The 23,636-nt window shown below is 42.6% G+C and overlaps 1 protein-coding gene across 2 annotated transcripts in view; it reads left to right on the forward strand.

Moving 5' to 3' along the window:
* Positions 1-23,275, forward strand: part of SH3GL2 (SH3 domain containing GRB2 like 2, endophilin A1) — a 208,191-nt gene extending 184,916 nt beyond the window's left edge. Inside the window, exons 1-7 of one of the 2 annotated variants that reach the window (XM_032633789.1) lie at positions 7,071-7,167; positions 12,728-12,871; positions 13,785-13,918; positions 15,814-15,972; positions 17,516-17,619; positions 19,455-19,585; positions 21,680-23,275. In XM_032633789.1, the coding sequence (XP_032489680.1) occupies positions 12,748-12,871; positions 13,785-13,918; positions 15,814-15,972; positions 17,516-17,619; positions 19,455-19,585; positions 21,680-21,879 (852 nt within the window). In that variant the 5' untranslated portion in view covers positions 7,071-7,167; positions 12,728-12,747 and the 3' untranslated portion in view covers positions 21,880-23,275. Of the gene's footprint in view, positions 1-7,070; positions 7,168-12,727; positions 12,872-13,784; positions 13,919-15,813; positions 15,973-17,515; positions 17,620-19,454; positions 19,586-21,679 lie in introns of those variants that run through there. The other variant, XM_032633788.1, reaches the window with a different exon arrangement.
* Positions 23,276-23,636: the final 361 nt, after the last annotated feature.

Genomic DNA, 23,636 nt, shown 5'->3' on the forward strand with positions numbered 1-23,636 from the left:
TTTCAGTTTTTCACCATTGAGGATGATGTTGCTGTGGGCTTGTCATATATGGCTTTATTATGTTTAGGAAAGTTCCCTCTATGCCTACTTTCTGGAGGGTTTTTTATCATAAATGGGTGTTGAATTTTGTCGAAAGCTTCTCTGCATCTATTGAGATGATCATATGGTTTTTCTCCTTCAATTTGTTAATATGGTTTATCACGTTGATTGATTTGCGTATATTGAAGAATCCTTGCATTCCTGGAATAAACCCACTTGATCATGGTGTATGATCCTTTTAATGTGCTGTTGGATTCTGTTGCTAGTATTTTGTTGAGGATTTTTGCATCCATGTTCATCAGTGATATTGGCCTGTAGTTTTCTTTCTTTGTGACATCCTTGTCTGGTTTGGTATCAAGGTGATGGTGGCTTCGTAGAAGGAATTTGGGAGTGTTCCTCCCTCTGCTATATTTTGGAAGAGTTTGAGAAGGATAGGTGTTAGCTCTTCTCTAAACGTTTGATAGAATTCACCTGTGAAGCCATCTGGTCCTGGGCTTTTGTTTGTTGGAAGGTTTTTAATCACAGTTTCAATTTCAGTGCTTGTGATTGGTCTGTCATATTTTCTATTTCTTCCTGATTCAGTCTTGGCAGGTTGTGCATTTCTAAGAATTTGTCCCATTTCTTCCAGATTGTCCATTTTATTGGCATAGAGTTGCTTGTAGTAATCTCTCATGATTTTTTTTATTTCTGCAGTGTCAGTTGTACTTCTCCTTTTTCATTTCTAATTCTATTGATTTGTGTCTTCTCCCTTTTTTCTTGATGAGTCTGGCTAGTGGTTTATCTATTTTGTTTATCTTCTCAAAGAACCAGCTTTTAGTTTTATTGATCTTTGCTATTGTTTCCTTCATTCTTTTTCATTTATTTCTGATCTGATTTTTATGATTTCTTTCCTTCTGCTAGCTTTTGGGGTTTTTTTTTTGTTCTTCTTTCTCTAATTGCTTGAGGTGCAAGGTTAGGTTGTTTATTCGAGATGTTTCCTGCTTCTTAAGGTGGGCTTGTATTGCTATAAACTTCCCCCTTAGAACTGCTTTGCTGCATCCCATAGGTTTTGGGTCGTTGTGTCTCCATTGTCATTGTTTCTAGGTATTTTTTGATTTCCTCCTCTTGATTTCTTCAGTGATCACTTCATTATTAAGTAGTGTATTGTTTAGCCTCCATGTGTTTGTATTTTTTACAGATCTTTCCTGTAATTGATATCTAGTCTCATGGCGTTGTGGTCGGAAAAGATACTTGATACAATTTCAGTTTTCTTAAATTTACCAAGGCTTGATTTGTGACCCAAGATATGATCTATCCTGGAGAATGTTCCATGAGCACTTGAGAAAAATGTGTGTTCTGTTGTTTTTGGATGGAGTGTCCTATAAATATCAATTAAGTCCATCTGTTTAATATATCATTTAAAGCTTGTGTTTCCTTATTTATTTTCATTTTGGATGATCTGTCCATGGGTGAAAGTGGGGTGTTAAAGTCCCCTACTATGAATGTGTTACTGTTGATCTCCCCTTTATGGTTGTTAGTATTTGCCTTATGTATTGAGGTGCTCCTATGTTGGGTGCATAAATATTTACAATTGTTATATCTTCTTCTTGGATCGATCCCTTGATCATTATGTAGTGTCCTTCTTTGTCCCTTTTAATAGTCCTTATTTTAAAGTCTATTTTGTCTGATATGAGAATTGCTACTCCAGCTTTCTTTTGGTTTCCATTTGCATGGAATATCTTTTTCCATCCCCTTACTTTCAGTCTGTATGTGTCTCTAGTTCTGAAGTGGGTCTCTTGTAGACAGCATATATAAGGGTCTTGTTTTTGTATCCATTCAGCCAATCTGTGTCTTTTGGTGGGAGCATTTAGTCCATTTACATTTAAGGTAATTATCGATATGTATGTTCCTATTTCCATTTTATATATTGTTTTGGGTTCGCTACTATAGGTCATTTCCTTCTCTTGTGTTTCGTGTCTAGAGAAATTCCTTTAGCATTTGTTGTAAAGCTGGTTTGGTGGTGCTGAACTCTCTCAGCTTTTGCTTGTCTGTAAAGGTTTTAATTTCTCCATCAAATGTGAATGAGATCCTTGCTGGGTAGAGTAGTCTTGGTTGCAGGCTATTCTCCTTCATCACTTTCAGTATGTCCTGCCACTCCCTTCTGGCTTGTAGGGTTTCTGCTGAGAGATCAGCTGTTAACCTTATGGGGATTCCCTTGTGTGTTATTTGTTGTTTTTCCCTTGCTGCTTTTAATATGCTTTCTTTGTATTTAATTTTTGACAGTTTGATTAATATGTGTCTTGGCGTGTTTCTCCTTGTATTTATCCTGTATGGGACCCTCTGTGCTTCCTGGACTTGATTAACTATTTCCTTTCCCATATTAGGGAAGTTTTCAAGTATAATCTCTTCAAATATTTTCTCAGTCCCTTTCTTTCTTTCTTCTTCTTCTGGAACCCCTATAATTCGAATGTTGGTGCGTTTCATGTTGTCCCAGAGGTCTCTGAGACTGTCCTCAGTTCTTTTCATTCTTTTTTCTTTATTCTGCTCTGCAGTAGTTATTTCCACTACTTTATCTTCCAGGTCACTTATCCGTTCTTCTGCCTCAGTTATTCTGCTATTGATCCTATCTAGAGTGATTTTAATTTCATTTATTGCATTGTTCATCGTTGCTTGTTTCATCTTTAGTTCTTGTAGGTCCTTGTTAACTGTTTCTTGCATTTTGTCCATTCTACTTCCAAGATTTCGGATCATCCTTACTATCATTATTCTGAATTCTTTTTCAGGTAGATTGCCTATTTCCTCTTCATTTGTTAGGTCTGGTGGGTTTTTATCTTGCTCCTTCATCTGCTGTGTGTTTTTCTGTCTTCTCATTTTGCTTATCTTACTGTGTTTGGGGTCTCCTTTTTGCAGGCTGCACTTTCGTAGTTCCCGTTGTTTTTGATGTCTGTCTCCAGTGGCTAAGGTTGTTTCGGTGGGTTGTGTAGGCTTCCTGGTGGAGGGGACTAGTGCCTGTGTTGTGCTGGATGAGGCTGGATCTTGTCTCTCTAGTGGGCAGGTTCACGTCTGGTGGTGTGTTTTGGGGTGTCTGTGGCCTTATTATGATTTTAGGCAGCCTCTCTGCTAATGGGTGGGGTTGTGTTCCTGTTTTGCTAGTTGTTTGGCATAGGTTGTCCAGCACTGTGGCTTGCTGGTCGTTGAGTGAAGCTGGGTGCTGGTGTTAAGATGGAGGTCTCTGGGAGATTTCCACCGTTTAATATTATGTGGAGCTGGGAGGTCTCTTGTTGACCAGTGTCCTGAAGTTGGCTCTCCTACCTCAGAGGCAGAGCCCTGACTCCTGGCTGGAGCACCAAGAGCCTTTCATCCACACAGCTCAGAATAAAAGGGAGAAAAAGTAGGGAGAATTAGTAGAAGTATGAGTAAAGAAAGAAGGAAAGGAGGAAAGGAAGGAAGGAAGAAAGAAGCAAAGAAGGAAAGAAAGGAGGGAGGGAGGGAGGGAGGAAGGAAGGAAGGAGGGAAAGAAGGAAAAAAAGACAGAAAGAAAGATGATACAGTAAAAATAAAATAAAGTATAATATAGTTATTGAATTAAAAAATATTTAGAAGAAAAAAAAAAAAGGGACGGATAGAACCTTAGGACAAATGTTGGAAGCAAAGCTATACAGAGAAAATCTTACACAGAAGCATACACATACACCTTCACAAAAAGAGGTAAAGGGGGAAAAATCATAAATCCTGCTTCCTGAGACCACCTCCTCAATTTGGGGTGATTCGTTGTCTAAAGGAGGGAAGGAAGGAAGGAAAGAAAGAAAGAACGAAGGTAAAGTATAATAAAGTTATTACAATTAAACTTAATTATTAAGAAAAAGAATTTTTTAAAAAAAGTCATGGACGGATAGAGCCCTAGGACAAATGGTGGAAGCTAGAGTATACAGACTAGATGTCACACAGAAGCATACACGTACACATTCACAAAAAGAGGAAAAGGGAAAAAAATCATAGATCTCGCTCCTAAATTCCACCTCTTCAATTTGGGATCATTCCTTGTCTATTCAGGTATTCCACAGATGCAGGGTATATCTAGTTGATTGTGGAGCTTTAATCCGCTGCTTCTGTGGCTGCTGGGAGAGATTTCCCTTTCTCTTTGTTCTCACAGCTCACAGGAGCTCAGCTTTGGATTTGGCCCTGCCTCTGCGTGTAGGTCGCTGGAGGGCGTCTGTTTTTTCGCTCAGACAGGACGGGGTTAAAGGAGCCGCTGATTCGGGGCCTCCGGCTCACTCAGGCCGGGGGTTGGGGGATAGGGGAAGGAGGGGCACTGCGTGCGGGGCCGGCCTGCGGCGGCAGAGGCAGCGTGACGTTGCGGCAGAGGCCGGCGTGACGCTGCACCAGCCTGAGACCCGCCGTGCGTACTCCCGGGGAAGTTGTCCCTGGATCCCGGGAACCTGGCAGTGGCGGGCTGCACAGGCTCCACGGAAGAGGGGTGTGGAGAGTGACCTGTGCTCGCACACAGGCCCCTTGGTGGCGGCAGCAGCAGCCCCAGCGTCTCCCGCCCGTCTCTGGGGTCCGCGGTTTTAGCCGCGGCTCGCGCCCGTCTCGGGGGCTCGCGCCCTCAGCCGCGGCTCGCGCCCGTCTCTGGAGTTCCTTTAAGCAGCACTCTTAAACCCCTCTCCTCACGCACCAGGAAACAAAGAGGGAAGAAAAAGTCTCTTGCCTCTTCGGCCGGTGCAGGCTTTTCCCCGAACTCCCTCCCGGCTAGTCGTGGTGCACTAACCCCTTCAGGCTATGTTCAAGCCGCCAACCCCAGTCCTCTCCCTGAGCTCCGTCCAAAACCAAAACCCGAGCCTCAGCTCGCAGCCCCGCCCACCCCGGTGGGTGAGCAGCAAGCCTCTCGGGTTGGTGAGTGCCGGTCGGCACCGATCGTCTGTGCAGGAATCTCCCCGCTTTAAGCAGCTCTTTTAATCCCCTCTCCTCGCGCACCAGGAAACAAAGAGGGAAGAAAAATTCTCTTGCCTCTTCGGCAGGTCCACACTTTTTCCCGGACTCCCTCCCGGCTAGCCGTGGTGCACTAACCCCTTCAGGCTGTGTTCACGCTGCCAGTCCTCTCCCTGCGCTCGTACCGAAGCCCGAGCCTCAGCTCCCAGACCCGCCGGCCCCGGCGGATGAGCAGACAAGCCTCTCGGGCTGGTGAGTGCTGGTCGGCACCGATCCTCTGTGCGGGAACCTCTCCGCTTTGCCCTCCGCACCCCTGTGGCTGCGCTCTCCTCCGTGGCTTCGAAGCTCCCCCCTCCGCCGCCCGCAGTCTCTGCCTGCGAAGGGGCTTCCTAGTGTGTGGAAACCTTTCCTCCTTCACAGCTCCCTCCCACTGGTGCAGGTCCCGTCCCTATTATTTGTCTGTTTATTTTTTTTTCTTTTGCCCTACCCAGGTATGTGGGGAGTTTCTTGCCTTTTGGGAAGTCTGAGGTCTTCTGCCAGCTTTCAGTAGGTGTTCTGTAAGAGTTGTTCCGCGTGTAGATGTATTTCTGATGTATCTGTGGGGAGGAAGGTGATCTCCGCGTCTTACTCTTCCGCCATCTTCCCCCTCTCCAATCATAAATTTTTATCAGTTTAGATATTGGACCATCAGCCACTGTGTCAGTCAGAGTTCAATAAGGGAAGCAAAGACATGGTGGATACTATGGACTAAGAGGTTTATTAAAGGAACTAGAGCTTGTACAGTTGTAGGAAGATCTGGGTAAATAAAGGCCAAAAAAGTAGAGTTAAGGATCAGAGAAAGTTCACTGACCAGCCCTGGCCCAGGTAAACAAACTTACAGGAATCTGGAAGGTAGGCAGGCCCAGCTGCTGGAGCAGCACTGCACAGGGCAGCTGACATGGAAGGCTGCAGAAGACTGTTGTCTCTTCAAGGTTACCACCTCTGTGAGTTTGCAACAAAAGCTCTGTGGTGGGCCTGGGGGCACTCTTGGTCAGCAGAATCAGCATTTAAGAAGAGCTGGGCACAGAGTATGAAATCGAGGACAACCTGGGACCTGTGTTCACCTCAGCCTTCAGAGTGTATGGCTGCTGCTTCACCTTCGCCTCCCAAATGTGCACAGCCTCACTTTGGACCAATTCTTGCTTGGAAACATGCAGGGGAGGGGTTCTGGGAAATGTAGTTTCCCACACAACCAAGGTGACAGTGGAACACTTCACACACATTTCTAGAAAGAGAACATGGAGGGTAGAAAGGGGTGCTTTCCCCTGTCTCCTGTGCCTATGGTGTGTGTCTGTGCTAGTTGCTCTTTTGGCTGTTTATCACTGAATCCTGATAATAACTTTCAGAATTAAATGACTTTTCAGGGATACACAGCTAGCAAGATTTGGAGCCTGGATTTTTACCTGTATTTATATGAACCAAAGCTAATGTTTATTGTAATGCTCCATGCTGTTTTCCATGACAGACAAGACCTAATGGTCTGTTTTCCTGTTTGATCATTTGGATTAAGAAATATATATATATATTTTTTTTTTAACACTAAGGTTTAGCAGAAATACTGGGTTTTCAACATTCCCAGTTAGTTACCATGCTAGTTGCTTAGGAGAGACTGAGCAGTGACTCACAGGGACACCACTTTTAGGTCAGAGGAAAATAACACCATTTGGCAGTGCGAGGAGAGCTTCTGTTTTACTCTCCGCAGAGCTTTGACTTCCCTTTGGCTGTGCCCAGAATTAGAAAGCTCTTCAACGGATGGTACAGATTATGCTTTAGAGTCCAGAGCTGATACGGATTGAGCTTTGACTGCCCCTGTTTCTCTCCCTGAATAGATAGTATAAATTTTTGAGGACAAAAAAGAAACTGCTCCCCCTCCCCTTTTTAACAGAAGACAAAACAGTGGAAGCCCTTTGGGGGAATAAATTAGCTTTCTTGGTCATCCTAATTTTACTTCCTGCTGTTTCAGTTCACCAGATACATTTCCTTCCAGAAATCACCTAGATGTGGACTCATCGAGACCTTGCCTCTGATGGTTTTTTTCCTTGATGGCATTTCACCTGTTAATCCTTATTAACTTTTCTCTTCCTAGCCAATTCTCTTTATACCACTGAACATATTTTTCAGCAGAACTTTTTGGTGGAAAGACCCTTGAGGTTAGAGCAGTGCCCAGATTGTGAAGATACGGTGAGTAGTTTATGCAGTTCAGCCACTAAATTAGGTCTACTGATGGAAAAAGAAGTGGGAAATATGTTAAATTTAGTACTTCCTAATGGAAGTAATATATATGCTCATATTATAAAAAATATATATATTTTTAAAGCTTTTTACAAAAAACAGCAGTCCTCCTGGAGTTACTTCCCCCATTTCCATTTCCCAGAAGCAACACATCTTTTCCCTCTCTCATTTTTCCAGTATGTTTATAGCATAATTTATGTTGGATCAGTATTCAGTATTTACATTTTACACCCTTGTCAAACTTGTACAGATCTGAGACATACAGAATAATACGGTTATATTTCTTTTCTTATACAACCTTTTTGTTTTTCCTGGAGTTAATAATTGTTTTAATTTTCAGTTTCTTAACTTCTTGTGTATCTTTCACTGATTCTTTCCCTAACCCTCTGCCACAGATAGGAATTTCCTGTCAATACATTGAAACGTGCCAGGTGTCAATCATCTTTCAGATATGTATCTGATGCTGCATTCTAGATTGGTTACTGTCTTAGTTTGGGTCCCCCCAGAAATAAACCATGTGCATGGGTGTAAGCACAAGTGGTTGATTTAGAAGATGATTCCAGGAAATCCTGTTAGGAGATTAAGAAAGGGGAGGAGGCCAATGAAGGGTGCATTATAAAGCAAGGTACAGCAGTGGACAACTATAACCTGATTCCAGTGGGGATCATGGGGAGCCTATAGTTCCCTTTAGCTCATGGCTCCCTGAGCTGCATGCACCTGGTTATGTATAGTGTCAGCTACAGTTGGTGCTCAATGCCTGATGCACAAGGACCATCTTGGGATCTCCCTTTATCATCATTTTTACCTCTTTTCTTACACTGGATCCCTTTTTCTGGATCTCTTAACCTGTCCCTTTTCTCAACTGACACCTCTGTTTTGGTAGAATGCCTCTTCCATTGACCTTGGGAAGACAAATTAAAATCTTCCTTGTGTATTTGAAAATGTCATATGTTACTTTTATACTTCATTGATCATTTGAATTTAGGATTATAGATTATTTCCTCCAAAAATGTTGGAGTCATTGCTTCATTGTTTTCTGAGGAAATTTCTCATGTTCATGGTTTTCTCATGTTCAGTGACCTTCTAATACTTGATACTGTGTGTGTAGCCTATTTTTTCCTCTCTGAAAGGTTTTAGGACTGTCTTTTTATCTCCAGTGTTACGAAATTTCATGTTAATAGTCCTTGGTAGGATCCTTTTATCCACTGTCCTGGGTATTCGATCGACCCTTTCAATCTGGGAACACGTTTGTTAGTTCAGAGATTTCTTGAACTTTTACAAAGAATTTCTTCCCCTTCTATTTCTGTGTTCTTTCTTTTTGGAGCTTCTATTATTCAGCTGCTAGACCTCCTGGACTGATCCTGATTTTTCTGATTTTTTGAATCTCTGGTTTTTTGTTCTACTTTTGGGGGAATTTGCCTCAAGCTCATCATCTGTGCTTCTATTGATTTTTTTTTAATTTTATGTTTTATTGAAATTCATATTTAAAGTTAAATTATATTTTAATTTCTAAGAGTTCTCTGTTTCTTTTTTATTTCATTGATAAAGTATCTTAGACACCTAAGAATGTTAATGATAGTTATTTTTCTTTCCCTGAGTTGTTTGGTTTTTACAATTTCCTTGTTTGTTTTGCCTCTTTCATGTTAGAAACTTTCTTCGAAGTCTGATGTTAGTGGCTAACCTTTCCCTCTTAGGTGTAGGACAGTAAAGCTGAGTCAGGGGAGGGTGCTTATTTACTATTATAGCTTCATTCTAGGGTAATCAGCCTGAAGTTGTTGCATTGGGTGCTTCCAGCTGGGAATATCTGTAGGTCTCTTCTCTTGAGTTGGTTGTATTCCCCAGAGAAGAATCTTCCAGTCTTCTGCCCAGAGGGTTCAAACCTGACTGCCAGTTCTCTAGGGCAGGGCTCCCCAACCCCCGGGCCACGGACCAGTACAGGTCCTCGGCCTGTTAGGAACCAGCAGGAGGTGAGCAGTGGGCGAGCCGTGGAAAAATTGTCTTCCACAAAACCAGTCCCTGGTTCCAAAAAGGTTGGGGACCGCTGCTCTAGGGGACCAGTAGGGGAAGTGTGCTGGCAAGTCTCACAGTTCACAGTCTGGACTGGCCCTAAAGCCCTGTTTTCAGTATAGGTCAGGTAGCTTCTCTCTGCAAAAGAATTCTATTAGATTGCTACACTTTTTATTCTTCATAAAAAAAACAAGTTTTCTAGTTCCCATTCTCTGTTATGATTCAAAAGGCTGTCAGTCACATGAGCCATAGGATATGGACAGAGTCTGCTTATGAAAACCACTGCCATGACCGTCTACTAGTTTCTAAGATAGTCTATTTATTCGTTTATTCTTTCCTTCAGCAGTCTAGGTTAAATATCTAATGCGTGTACAGCTTTATGCTAATCCTGTCTGGGAGATACACAGAGCAGCATACCAGTATCCTGCTCTCATGGGCCAGGGGAGAGATTGCTATTAGGAAGCTGTTTCTGCAGTAAACCCAGTGGAAGCAGGTTGAACTAGAATAGCAAAGGTGGGAAAGTAAAGATGGGGGCTTAGAGAGATTGTAACAATTTGAAAGAAAGGCTAAAGCTATGGCAAATATAAAGATAATGTGAAGGAGAGGAGTTAGGTCCCTTTAGAAGAGAAGAGAAGGGTCCCTAGGGGCACATCTAACTTGGTGATGCTATCTAGCCCGAGATCATATTATAGGAATTCTAGTGTCTTAAGTTTGTATTTTTCCAGGCTTCCTCTCTGTTTCTTCAAGTACTGCTTTAAAAAAAAAAATTTATTTATTTGGCTGTGCCGGGTCTTAGTTGTGGCACATGGGGTCTTTTAGTTACGGCATGCGCGCTCTTAGTTGCAGCATGCACGCAGGATCTAGTTCCCTGGCCAGGGATCAAACCCAGGCCCCCTGCATTGGGAGCGTGGAGTCTTAACCACTGGACCACCAGGGAAGTTCCTTCAAGTACTGCTTTTAAAAATCACTTAAAAATAATTATGTTAACACTTAAAAATGGTTAATTCAGACATGTGATTATGTTTTTCAAGAACACATAAATTTTACTAATCCAAGAGTCTTAAAAATAGTTAATATCTGTGAATAAATTTAAAAGCTGGTCTCTTCAAATATATGAATCACTAAGTATTTTAGATGATTTGAAGAAATAAGCTAATAGAATATGGTTTTCTTCCCCCTTCTCGTGAAAATGTAGAACATATTCAAGATGTTCCTAAGTAATTAGTGGAAGAATTGAACAACATAATCGAACAACAGTGAAAATGATAAATTTGAAAATCAGCCACAGTATATTAAACTGTTACAGTTATTTCAGGTAATTGCTTACCGGAAGACAGCTCTTAGCAGAACCAAGATCTAAGCACAAATCAGTAACCAAATTCATGAAAGAAATAAATCTTTAGAGTGTAAAAACAGGACTTGAAGGGATTAACCACCGTGTGTGTTTTCATTCCTCAGTTTCTTTGATCTCCATTTATCTTCTTTCCTTCTGTTCATTTGGTACCTCTTATTGTCTGGTGTCTGCTTATTTCAGTTTTATTTGTGCTAATGTTACTCCTTCTTTGTGTTTCCCTGGTACCTTGTGTGTATTAGCTGTTATTGCATTTATCACATTTGTTGCCACTGTTTACGTATCTGACACCTCACTCTACTGTGAACACCTTGGCAGGGACTATGTCTTTCCTGGATTTCAGATATGGCTTATTGTAGAAAAGTCTTTGAACATATACTCTAATTATATCATTCCCCCCCAAAAATGTGTCATCATGTGACATTTTCAATTTTTTAAATTTAACGTGTATGATACACTTTTCTATGAGAAGCAAAGTAAAGAAAATGTGAATTTTACATTTTTTCCAGGTACCACCAGGCTTTACATCTGTTAGCATGACTAATTGCTACTCATTATGTGATTCTAAGCTTAAAGATTTTTCTCACCCGAAACCTTCTTTGCGATGCCCACTCCTACAGATTAGGGTGATGCTGTATACTTTCGTGACTTGCTGTAATCTCCCCACATGACACTTGGTATATACACTTCACTCTAATTGCTTTTAAAATAGACGCTACCCTCAGTTCACTATAAACTTCATAAAGGCAGAGGCCATAGCTGTCTTGTTCATTATAATGTCCCTGGGCAAACTTGGGAGGGTGACCTCTCATAATAATTCTCTTTGTCTGCAGATTCGACCTTTGAAGCCCAAAGTTTAAATAAAAACCTATTCAAAAGAAATGTTCAAGATGAAATGGCAGCCACTAAATGCTGGAAGTGTGTGCTTTAGCTGTGATTCTATCAGAGGTTTCTAAACAGATGGAATCCTGGGCATAATTCTAGGTTAATGTACATTCCCAACTCTGATAATGAACCCGAGAAGCCGTAGTATCCTAGCATCAAGTAAATCATTGTCTTTAACAGTGTGCTAATAAAGCTGTTTCTTCCATGAAAACTGGATTTGCCTTCTAGGCATCTTCTTTTATAAAAGTAAAAGCAAAAAAGAAATTGAAATGCTGTCTTTGTGGCACAAAACTAATTTTCAGAAGCAGTTATGTGCGAGAAAAGTAATTAAGTCTTTTTAATGAACACAATATTTCTGTTCTTCATGGGACTGTTTACTGTTAGAATCTTAGTTGAGAGGTGATTTTGAAAATAGTTCTATTTTATACATGGTGTTAAGTGAAACATGGCATAAGGCCCACACTGCAGGAGTTATCAGTTAATTTCCTACTTCAGTCCATAGTTTCCTAGAATTGAAATACAAGGTAGAATCCTAAAACTTCAGGATCACATAATTCCGTAGTTTTCGAAATGCTTTCTGTGGGCCACCCAGATCCACAGAGGGACTGAAGGGCCACAGCAATGAAGAGAGTATCAGAAAAGGCACAGGAGTAGAGAATGGACTTGAGGACACGGGGAGGGGGAAGGGTAAGCTGGGACGAAGTGAGAGAGTGGCATGGACATATATACACTACCAAACGTAAAATAGATAGCTAGTGGGAAGCAGCAGCATAGCACAGGGAGATCAACTCGGTGCTTTGTGACCACCTAGAGGGGTGGGATAGGGAGGGCGGGAGGGAGATGCAAGAGGGAGGGGATATGGGGATATATGTATACGTGTAGCTGATTCACTTTGTTATACAGCAGAAACTAACACACCATTGTAAAGCAATTATACTCCAATAAAGATGTTAAAAAAAATAAAATAAAAAAAAGAAAAGGCACAGGAAGACGGGCAAGATGGGATCTTCGCCTGGAAGAGCTTGCCTTTTCTATTAAATTCCTCTTGAGGTTTTGAGAGAAAGGGAGAGTGTAGCGATTAAAAGAGCAGGTGTGTGTTTATCTGTGGACCAAGCTGCGCATATTGCAGATGAAGACATTGGTGGAGGGGCAGTTTTCGGTAGCGGAGCTGGTTTAGAGACCGGGGAAGGCCTGACTCCCCACCCTGCCCTGTCCCTCCTGCATCACGGCGCCTGCTCTGAAAGTCTCTCATCTCTTTGTCTTCAGCTTCCAGAGCTAAACTCAGCATGATCAACACCATGTCAAAAATCCGTGGCCAGGAGAAAGGGCCAGGCTATCCTCAGGCAGAAGCGCTGCTGGCAGAGGCCATGCTCAAGTTTGGAAGAGAGCTTGGGGATGATTGCAACTTCGGTAATGTATGCTTCCTCACATTTTCATTTTTCATTCGTCCATGGGATTTTAGTGCCACTAAGAAAACTCTGTAGGAAATCATCCAAACCATGTTATATTTTGATTCTCAATTTTAGATCTTGTCCACATGGGCCCCAAATTTGTTTTCAGAGTCGTTTCATCATTTTTGGTGTCATTTGTCTTAGGAATTTCATGTATTTTCTTTTTTCCTAATGAGATCCCATCATTACAGTAGCTGGGTGACACGTCCAGATGCCTGGACATTTACCATTGCACGTGTCTGGCGGTAACTAGAGTGTTGGGACAGAGGGAACTGTCACAGTCTGCATGAGTCAGCACCCCACCCCATGAGCTTTCTCTTTGCTCCCTGCTCTTCTATGCAGGGTACCTCATTTGACTGCCCCAGGTGAATTCCTTCACCCCTCCCTCCTTTGACCCTCAGCTGCCGTAGTAACCACCTTCTGTTTTCACTACACAATGTGAGGTCGCAGCACATGACTGTCCTTCCTGATTGAGCCCTGTGCTCTGTTCCTGGTATTTGCTTTTGCTCAATGCGCTGGCCTTAAAGAGGTCTCCTCTAAGGGAAAGCAAGCACTTACAAAGGAGGATAGGGGGCTTCCAAATTGCTTTTTAAAGGAAAAGCAAAATTTTATGTTCTTTATAATAAGGGGTCCCTCTACCCCCCACTGGGGGCATTGAGTCTATTGTACTCAGTGAACTTTCATATACTGTCTCAGGTGGAAAGTACACTGATCTCCAGAGGGCAGTATATGCTGTCTGTTGTCTTGGTTGTCTTCAGAGGACAGACAGTAATCCCAGGTTTTTCGTCTGTGACGGGTGCTCTTACTGCAAGCGCATTTCACCTTCACCTTGGTTCTTGAACGAGTACAAGTGCTTCGTTATCCCCTTGCAGGCCCAGCGCTTGGTGAGGTGGGGGAGGCCATGCGGGAACTCTCGGAGGTGAAGGACTCTTTGGACATGGAAGTGAAGCAGAACTTCATTGACCCCCTTCAGAATCTTCATGACAAAGATCTGAGGGAAATTCAGGTATCTGCGGCTAGTTATTTGGGAAGTGGGCAGTTGGAATTGTACAGATGCAGGTGCCCTTCTCCTTTAGGAAACATTTTTTAAAGCTTTACCTTGCATGTTGTCAGCACGGAGCATGTGAATTGCAAAAGAATCCAGCACGATAAATCGAGAGAAACCGGAAATGCAGTACTTTTAGCCCCAATATTATGACTGTGCCACTCCTGAGTATTACATGTGACTTCTCCACGTTCAATTTTCAAGTTTTTTCAAGCTTTTTTCTCCACGAGGGTAATATCCTTTCCCTGATAATATACAATTTTCTTTATTATTTTGTGTTTTTCTGGGGGTGATTTCACCTTCTAAAATGCTAACTGTACCAGCTGTTAGCTTAAATACATAATTATTCTATTACTCTGTAAACATGTGTTTTCATATTCTCATAATGTTTGTTAGGATTGAGGGAGAACCCAACTATCCTCTTTCTAAAACATGTAGAAGAGTTTAGCTATTCCAAATAATAAACTTCAACTGGCTTTACCTAGAACTAGCTGTGTAATGTTTGCTCATTCATTCTTTTAACAAGTATTTGTTGCACTTGTCTGAAATTTGATTTCCTTGACTGTAAAATGAAGTGCCATAACGTGTAGTCTCCCTGATCTCCTTATTCCAGCTTAAATCTCCTTCAGCCCTACCACCGGCTCAAGGTCACACAGTTAGTATGTGGCAGACTCACTCCAAATCTAACATGTAACCCTGCCTCCAGGACTCTACCCTGCAGCTGACTGCAAATTCAGATGTTCTAAAAGAATATTCCTTCCAAAGACACACACATTTAGTCTGGATCAGGGCATGGATTGGAGGCAGGGTGTATGGTGGGCGGGAAGGTCGAGGATATCCTTCCTCCTTCCTTCTCATTTCTTCACCACTCCCAACTCTGTTTCCGTTTCCTTCCCTTTTACTCCTTGCACACCCAGGATCAAGGAAAGTCTAGCATTTTCTCCCACCCATTAGTAGTGAAACACTGCTGCTCATAGGACAAAAATACTTTGTAGCTTTCTGAAGGAAACTACTTTCCTACTTGGTCAGTGGAGGTGTTGGACAAGGCTAGGCAGCCACACACCAGGAATGTGTGCATCTGGGGTGATGCAAAGAGGGATTGATGCGCAGTGTATGGTGTTAGGTCCTTTCCAAGTTAGGTCTAGATGATGACTAAGTGTCATCATCTGTTAGATGGGAGACTTAAATTAATCCATGATTCTCCTAAAGATACATCAGTCAACTAGGGTAAGTGCTGAGTGAGACATAGATTCCCGGGCCTCAGCCCTGGATATTCTAATTCAGGTGATCAAGAATCCATATTTTTAATAAGCATCTTAGGTGATTCTAACAGACTGGATTACCTCAAAGCTAAATCCTTTCCAGCACTAATGTTCTATGATATGAAAAGGAAGAATACCATGCTATCTCACTCATTTCAAGGAAAGCATTTTTCCTCTGCCTTCCCATGAGATACCACTTCCCTTGAAGATGGGGACTTGTGAGCCCCATATACCTGTGCTTTCCAAATGTGTAGGGTGTGTACACACATTCCTGGCTTCTGTCGTGGGATGGAGAGGGGTATATTCCACTTTAGCTTTGACCCAGCAGGGGTAGAAAATAAAGGGTATTGGTATTTCCCACAATTTCTTTCTTGCTATTAATTATTTTTAAAGATGTTTCCCAACATAAATGTTTTAGCATTTGGAAGCGTTTGCCCCAGTGATGCAGGTTTCTTTATTTTTCTGGTGACATGATGTTTTAGAACTTAGCCTGTCTTATTTTGGAAGCTAATAGGCAATGATGGGGAAGTGAGCTGTAAATAGGCCTTTTCCGTACGTCCTTTCAAAGCATATTCCCGCCCTTGACTTTTTCAGCATCATTTAAAGAAGTTGGAGGGTCGACGCCTGGACTTTGATTACAAGAAGAAACGACAAGGCAAGATTCCAGATGAAGAGCTACGTCAGGCTCTGGAGAAATTTGATGAGTCTAAAGAAATTGCTGAGTCAAGCATGTTCAATCTCTTAGAGATGGATGTGAGTGACTCCTGTGGTTTTTAATTTAGCTTTGGCTTTGAGGCACGAGATTAATGTGTTAAAGGGTTATGTAATTAAAAATGTTAATGACTGTACTATGTGGCGGGAACTTCAGTAGATGGTTATTCTTTCAAATTATTTAAAATTATAAAGTAGACTGAGAAATGGTGACGCTTTTTCTATATTCCTGTAGTTTGATTTAACTAGATTTTTGTCTGCTAATGATCTTAAAGTATTATAAATAGTGGGGAGATAAAGAATGTTTCTGATGATCTATAGAAGTCCAGTAGCTTAAGCAAATACTCTGTTGAAATGTGAAATGTAAGGCAGACTGACTTCAGATTAAATAAGATTATCAGTCAAGTAAAATGTATTAAGAAGTGAGTGTCCAACATAGGTTAAGATAGTCTGTATTTTGAAGTAAAGTCGACATTTTCTTTCCAAAGATGATTTCAATTGAGATTGACGAGTGTAGCATAGATACTACATTTGGGACATAGATGAGATAGTTTAAAAGTTGCCTTCACATTTCCAGAGTGCTGAATTACTACTGTTCACGGCTTTAGAACTTACATTCCGACCGCTCATGTCATAAAACCTGTTAGCCAGCTTTCCTGTCCTTGCTCATCCCCACCTCCGGCCCCATCAGTTGCTGACCGACTTCTGCCAAGATATTTACAGAGCCTTTATGTACTTATCACACCCCCGACTGGTGACAGGGGAGGCAAGTTGAACATATCCAGACTTTCACACTATCCAGAGACAGTGTCAGAGTGTGTGTTTATGTAAAACAACGTGTCCACCTAACTACTGAAGAGGAACACCGTGGGGATGAGGGTGACCCGAATCACAGTGTTCCTTCCCTTCACCCAGAACCCTACCCCACCCCAAAACCCATGGGGCAGCATTGCCTCCGTTAACTCAGAGGCCATTATTCAGCTGGATCACAACACAAGACTCAACATGAAGAGTAACCAAAGATGCTTAGAATATTAGAGCTGGAATGAACCCAACGTGTCACTTGACTCAACCCTTTTACATTGCAGATGAGGGTCAGAGAGGACAAAAGGTTTTCCATCATACCACGCTGTCTCCCATAGTGCTTCATGTGAGAAATCAATACCCACATTTTTATTAACAGCACTAATACTGACTTGGCATGAAGTTATAGAGAGCAAAGAATGTTCTAGTCAGTGCCTCTTTTGTCCTATAGGAAATCAATAAAATAAGCCAAATCCTAATCAGAAGGTTGTAGCTAAGCATGAGACTGTTTGATGAGAGTTATGTCATCTTCAGGAGGATTCTGACTAAAGTTTCTTCTCATAGCCCTAGAGTTTCCAAACACAGGGACGCTTTCTTATCCTTAATCAGTTTGTAACTTGCAGAACTATCTGTCGGTCAGCCTGGCTCACCGCACAGTCATGGGCGTCACCGAGCACTGGTCCGTGCGTCCGGGGTAGCTGTGTCGTGGGGACCGGGCACTAGCGGCTGGTTAAGGACAGTAACCTGGTAACTAAGGTGTCATTCCCCTGTTGATCTGCAGGTCGAACAGGTGAGCCAGCTGTCTGCGCTCATCCAAGCGCAGCTGGAGTACCATAAGCAGGCAGTCCAGATCCTGCAGCAAGTCACAGTCAGACTGGAGGAAAGGTATTTTACAGCTCCCTGCGTTTTCCATTTCCATTTTCTTGCTATGAAATGGTGTATAAAGAAGTGGAAATATTAGAATACATTCGAAGAAAAACTTCCACCAAAATTCCTGCTGATCCTACAAAGACACCTTATGGACCATTTGTTTTGATTTTGTATTGTCTTGGGCTTTGTTTTACCTTGTTCGGTTGAATCTAGTCTTGTGTTTATGAGAGCTAAATACTTAAGGAGTATTTTGGATGCCACAGATGGGACACCAGGACTCTACTAATGATAATGGATGTGATTTGCTGAGCAGCTATTCTGTGTGGATACTGAAAGTGTATCATCATCAATCATAGAAGAGCCCTGTAAACCAAGTATTGTTAGCCTCACCTAACAGACGAGCAAACTGGGGCTCAGGGTCACACAGTGGTGCAGCAGGGGTTCACGTTTAAGCATAACCTGTTGGAAAGCCTGTGTCGTTCCATACCTTGTATTTCTCTGAATGGTGACGAGGTCCGTCAGAGGGAGCTGCTTTCTTATGTCTGTTCCACCTCCTCAGATGGGCCTCATAGCCAGGCTGGGTGGTTTAATTCATGAATGAGTCTCCCTGGAGCTGCAGGACACAGCCTGCACAGCTGTATACGGTAGCCCTGTGCTATATCATATGTGTTATTTTAGTTCAACTAAACGCATGTACATCAAAGGATTGCCTCAGCAGCCTTTATTCTCAGCTCATGGCCAGAGTCGACTCTCATAGCTGATGATATGGCTATAAGTGCACAAGGCAGCCTCCAGTTACGGTGCTGTGTTACGGGAAACGACCTCACCCGTTTCCATCTGGCCAGCCTCTTCCTCTCCTCAGTATCTTCCTTGACTAGTGCTTGGATCATTCATCTTTCCTCAGTGCACCCTTGTGGAATTATGTGTAACACTCTGAAGCCTCTAGAATGGTTTAAAACCATGCACTTCCACGTACTAAAGAAATATCATATGTCTTTGTGACATCGGTTGAGCATGAAGACCTCTTTTCTTTTTTGCCTCTGAAATATGTCCAAAGCCACTGTCATTCTACAGTCGCCATACCCTAAACTCCCCCCACCCTTGCAAATCTGCTGTTCGCTTTGCTTCGTGAACACCTGAAGCTGTGGAAAATACTTCCGGGTGTGCAGAATACATTTACTGCCTGTACCTTTCCACCTCTCTCCTGTCTCCTTTGGATTCTCTCCCCCTTCCTCTGTGCTGTTCCCAGAGCACACAGTATTTCCCCCTTTCCTCCCTCCATACCGTCTGAAGCTCTACAAGAAGTAACTTTCTTCTGGAAACAGCTGTCCATCTAGAAATGACTCCTACCTATCTTTTACCTTTTCTCCTTAAACCTTCTCCAACTTCCCCATGAACAGGTAGACTCCTCACCACCCCCAGCTCCACCCCTGGGTTCCTGTGGCATTTTGTCCTATCTCCGTAGCAGCACTTACTACACTTGACAGTAATCAGTTGTTTATGTTCTGTCTCCCCTCCAGGCCATAAGCTGCTTGAGGGTAGGAACTGTGACTTATTCATCTTTGAGTTCCTGGCACCTAGCACCCTGCATACTTGCAAAGTGAGCTCTGAGTAAATGAGGGAGAAAGTGAGAGGAAGGATGAAGGCAGTGAGGGTATAACCACAGCGGGTGTGACCACAGCACTAAAGTGGAGACAGACACAGATAAGAAAACTAAGGGTCCTTTTCAGATTTCCCATACTCCACAATGGTAGGTTGGTGGGTGACCTAAGCATTTTCAGGATTGTATTGCTTTTCTTTTTCTTCTTAATTGGCTGCATACTCTACCCCCCTTTTTCTTTTTAATGCAGAATAAGACAAGCTTCATCTCAGCCTAGAAGGGAATATCAGCCTAAACCTCGAATGAGCCTGGAGTTTACAACTGGGGACAGCACTCAGCCCAATGGGGGCCTCTCCCACACGAGCACTCCCAAACCTGCAGGTAAGGAGCGGAGGCCTGCAGAACCCATTCCCCGGGCCTGGGCACACTGCACTGACACTCTTCCAGAAATGCTAGGAGCAGTCCAATCTGTGTGCATAAGGAATCCACTATAATATATTTCTTACAGGATGGTTTTGTCAGGTAGAAACTCTTAAAGGAGTTCCTTCTTGTCTCATTGATTATCTCTTCCCCTCCTTTACTCTCTCTCCTCTATAAAACTTTCTTTGTTAGGTCCCTTTTTTTCTCTCACTGTCCATCATCAGCACATACTTAACTGTTCTAACAAACACATTTGATTTTGACCCTCCTTTGTGGTCTTACAGTTACCTTAATATGTGAGTTTACTTGTAGGGGTGTCATCTTTTCTTCCTGTTATTCTGCTTCCGTGATTCCTGCCTGCATGAGGGATCATGCTTCTGGGCAGTGCGTGCCCACATACACTCACTTATAACCCGCAGACAGCAAGCAGCTCCAGGAACTTGCCGAGTTGGATTTCTTGAGTCACAGAAGCATGTGGGTGAATATATTTGTAGATGAATATATTCTGAGTCTCAGCATCTGCTAGACTTCCCTCCTTTCCCCACCCTCCAGCCAGTTCATCGTGCTGTGGTAAGAGGTCGATACAATGGAAGCTAAAACTTGTTTTCCATCCGGAATGTTGATGTGTACCCAGTAATGTATTCTTTTAGGTGGTACCACCGCTCTCCACCCCCTACACACAGGTCAGATAAAAACCTGTGCTTGAAATACATTCAACCTTGGTAATCTTCTTGGTTGAAGAACAGGGACTATCTCATACTGGATATGGATTTTAAGGATATGCAGCTTTCTCCTGTTTTCCCTGCATCCCCAGTGCCTGATGTTCTACAGTAGGAAACATAGATGCTCTCAGGAGACCATGAAGGAACAAAGTGAGGTGTGTGACGACAGTTGGAGTTCTCTGCCCCTTGTGCTTAGCTCTGCTGCTCAGAGCCCTCAGCGTGCGGATAAACGGCAGTGGTTTTTAGAAGTTATCTGGTTACAAGGACTAGTCATATAAGTTATAGGTAACCTGCTTCCCCCTGCTCAAAAACCAATCCCATATTTCACTTTTCTTTTGGAGACTCATTAATTTGCTTTCTCTAAGTAAAAAAAAAATAAAAATTCATTGTTCCCCTTCAAAGCCATCTACATGGCATGGAGCTGTATGCACTTGTCTGCGTCGATATACATACGTGTGTGCCTGCTGTGTTAATATATTTGCTCATTTAACATAGGTCCCTTTTAAGCTATGATCCCATCCTTCAATATTTAACTCAAGGAAGAATATATTATTTTTTTCTATGCTGTAGCTCTGATGCACACCTCATGTTTATATATGCAATATATAACGCAAAGGTGTAAATTATATCATTTTTATATAATCTCATGTAATAGCCAGAGTAGTACTGTGAAAAGTAAGTTCTACTGTTAGTTCCAATTTTAGACAAAGAACCTGAGAGCAAAGTGCCTTAGGCAAGGTCACAGAGAGTAAGAACTTGAACCCAGTGTTTTATATTGTCTTATTTTTACTACATTACAGCGGTTTCCAGAGGCTGGGTGGGGAGGGGTCTTTATTTTTAAAAAGTGAGAACTGCATTGTTATTCTGAAGTTGTAAAGTTTTGTCCGTGTAATAAACTCTATTATTTCACATGTGCAGAGATCTTAAAGTGCTAGCATGGAAAGAATTCTGGCCACGCTTCATTTTGAACCTAAATCTCGTTAATACTCCTTAAGTCATTGGGTCTCCCATCTCTGGGCATTGTTAGCAAGGCCAACCTTGATGAATTGTGTTGTACGTATCACAAGGATAGATGTGGCCAATTTTTCATACTGGAAATAGAAACAGCAATTCAACAACTTCAAGAAACATGAGAAAGCTTCTGAAGACTGCTAGAGGGCAAGGTGCCGTGCAGCAGACACTGGGGACCAGTAGCAAGAGGAAGCTTCAGCGGGAAGAGGAGTGAGGGAGGAACCAAGGGGGACAGCAAGCTGGGCAGGTGCGGCAGGAGGTAGATACGTGCATTAAATTCCCCTTGTCTTTCTGTGTTCTTCTCTCCTGCTCTTACTCCCAGGTGCCCCAATGGATCAGCCCTGCTGCCGAGCTCTGTACGACTTTGAACCTGAAAATGAAGGGGAGTTGGGTTTTAAAGAGGGTGATATCATCACACTCACTAACCAGATTGATGAGAACTGGTATGAGGGGATGCTCCATGGCCAGTCAGGCTTCTTCCCCATCAATTATGTGGAGATTCTGGTTGCTCTGCCCCATTAGGATGTCATGCTGGCTGGCTCACCTCTTCCTGACCCAGATAGTTAAGTTTAACCACTGCTTTGGTAATGCTGCTTACAACACATCCCAAGTGCAGGCTGCAGTGGTCCAAGTCACCAAGCCCCACTGAGTACGTTTCGTTGACTTGTGTGATCCCACAAGAGTCATGGTGATGGATGGTATCTTCTTAGCCTGGTGGGCATGGCATGTGCTTTTTAAATACCATCTGAGACCAGCCAGAATTCACAGAACTGCTGTTTACACAGTTCTCAGGAGGATGTGGCTTCTTAGAATATGACCATCAGCCACATCACAGATAAACCATCCTGCCGAAGATGTTACCTACCACCCGGGGCCATCTCAAGGTCTCAGGTTCTCCATTTAGATAGAGGAGAAAGTTCTCGTTTTCACATTGACCCCTCCCAAACATGTGAGTCACAGAATGGTCAAAGGAAGCCTCCCTCACCAGCAAATTGTCTTCTGGTCTGAACGAGCGAGTCCCTTGATGCTGTCAATATAAAAGTGTTGAGTGTGGGTTCAAAGCCTTCTCTGAGAACAGTCACCTTTGTTCCACAGCTTATGCCTATTTCTGAGTTACAGCCGGTTTTCTTCCCTCCCTGCTATTAAAGCCAGAGGGGGATTCCCATTTTATTTCTAAGTAAGACAGTTAGCAGTCAGCATATTGAGGGAGGAGCTGAAGAGGAGATTCTCCATTATGAGGAAATGGGAAGAGATCTGGTTTCCAAGCTTAAATTTCTTGCTGTACAGAAACCATGTATACATACAGGGCATTTCTGAAGGTACCTGGACAGGGGAACAAATATCTTCACTTCAGTCTTATTTATGAATTACATGTTTCATGAATACATTTGGTATAGAGACACAAGAAGAAAAACACTAGAAACCATTTTCCCACTAGTTCATAGACCGAGAAACAGTAACCATCTTCCTACTCCACTTTCACCTTGTGTTCTTTGAACATCATTTGTGCATATTCTGCCCTCAATGAGGACCAAATAAAGATGATTTTTGTGCTTAGCAGTTTAAGATGTGTGGCTGCATATGCAAAGCTCTTTCCCAATTCAGTCATGACTTTTATTTCTGTGCCTTCTATCTCCTCTTCATTTTGTGTGTACAGTACTGTGTGTAAACTTATGAGTGGTTTTCTTCATTCGTTTCTTGCGGGTTTTTTCGTATCAGTCATTAAAGTCCTGTTAGGCATCCAGAGTTCTATGTATCTAGCTGTACAGATTCTTTCAGAGGTTTAATGTGCTGCTTTGGATGTGCCACCTGCGGTAGTGGATCGTGTGGAGCGACAGGCAAATCTTAACTGCTTAATGTATAAACTCTTAACCACGGGAAGCGTCGCTGTTTCCAATAAATATTGCTGAAGACAGAACCAAAGGCTCTGGTCCTTTATTTTGTGTCAGTTCTCTGGGTCCGACAGTGGGTGGACTAGTCTTCATTGCCTTCTGATACAACCAAAGCAGACCTGGTTCCAACCTCAGACCTACTTCTCTGTAAGCAGGGGAAGTTCCATTATCAAGAAGCGACTTAGCGTGGACACTGGTAACTTACTGGTAATGCAGGGAAGGAGGAGATTTGAAAAAGAAGATAAGAAAGTGGAGAGAAGAAGAAGTTCTAGAAGTTAAATGAGATAGCATCATGGTGATATACTCAGAAGAGTGTTATATTCAGAGGAGCAAATAAAATGTATCATTTCAATCAGTCTTTTGTTTTCTTTCATGCTTAAAGAGAAA

Source organism: Phocoena sinus, chromosome 6 (assembly GCF_008692025.1).
Source record: "Phocoena sinus isolate mPhoSin1 chromosome 6, mPhoSin1.pri, whole genome shotgun sequence".
Taxonomy (NCBI): Eukaryota; Metazoa; Chordata; class Mammalia; order Artiodactyla; family Phocoenidae; genus Phocoena; species Phocoena sinus.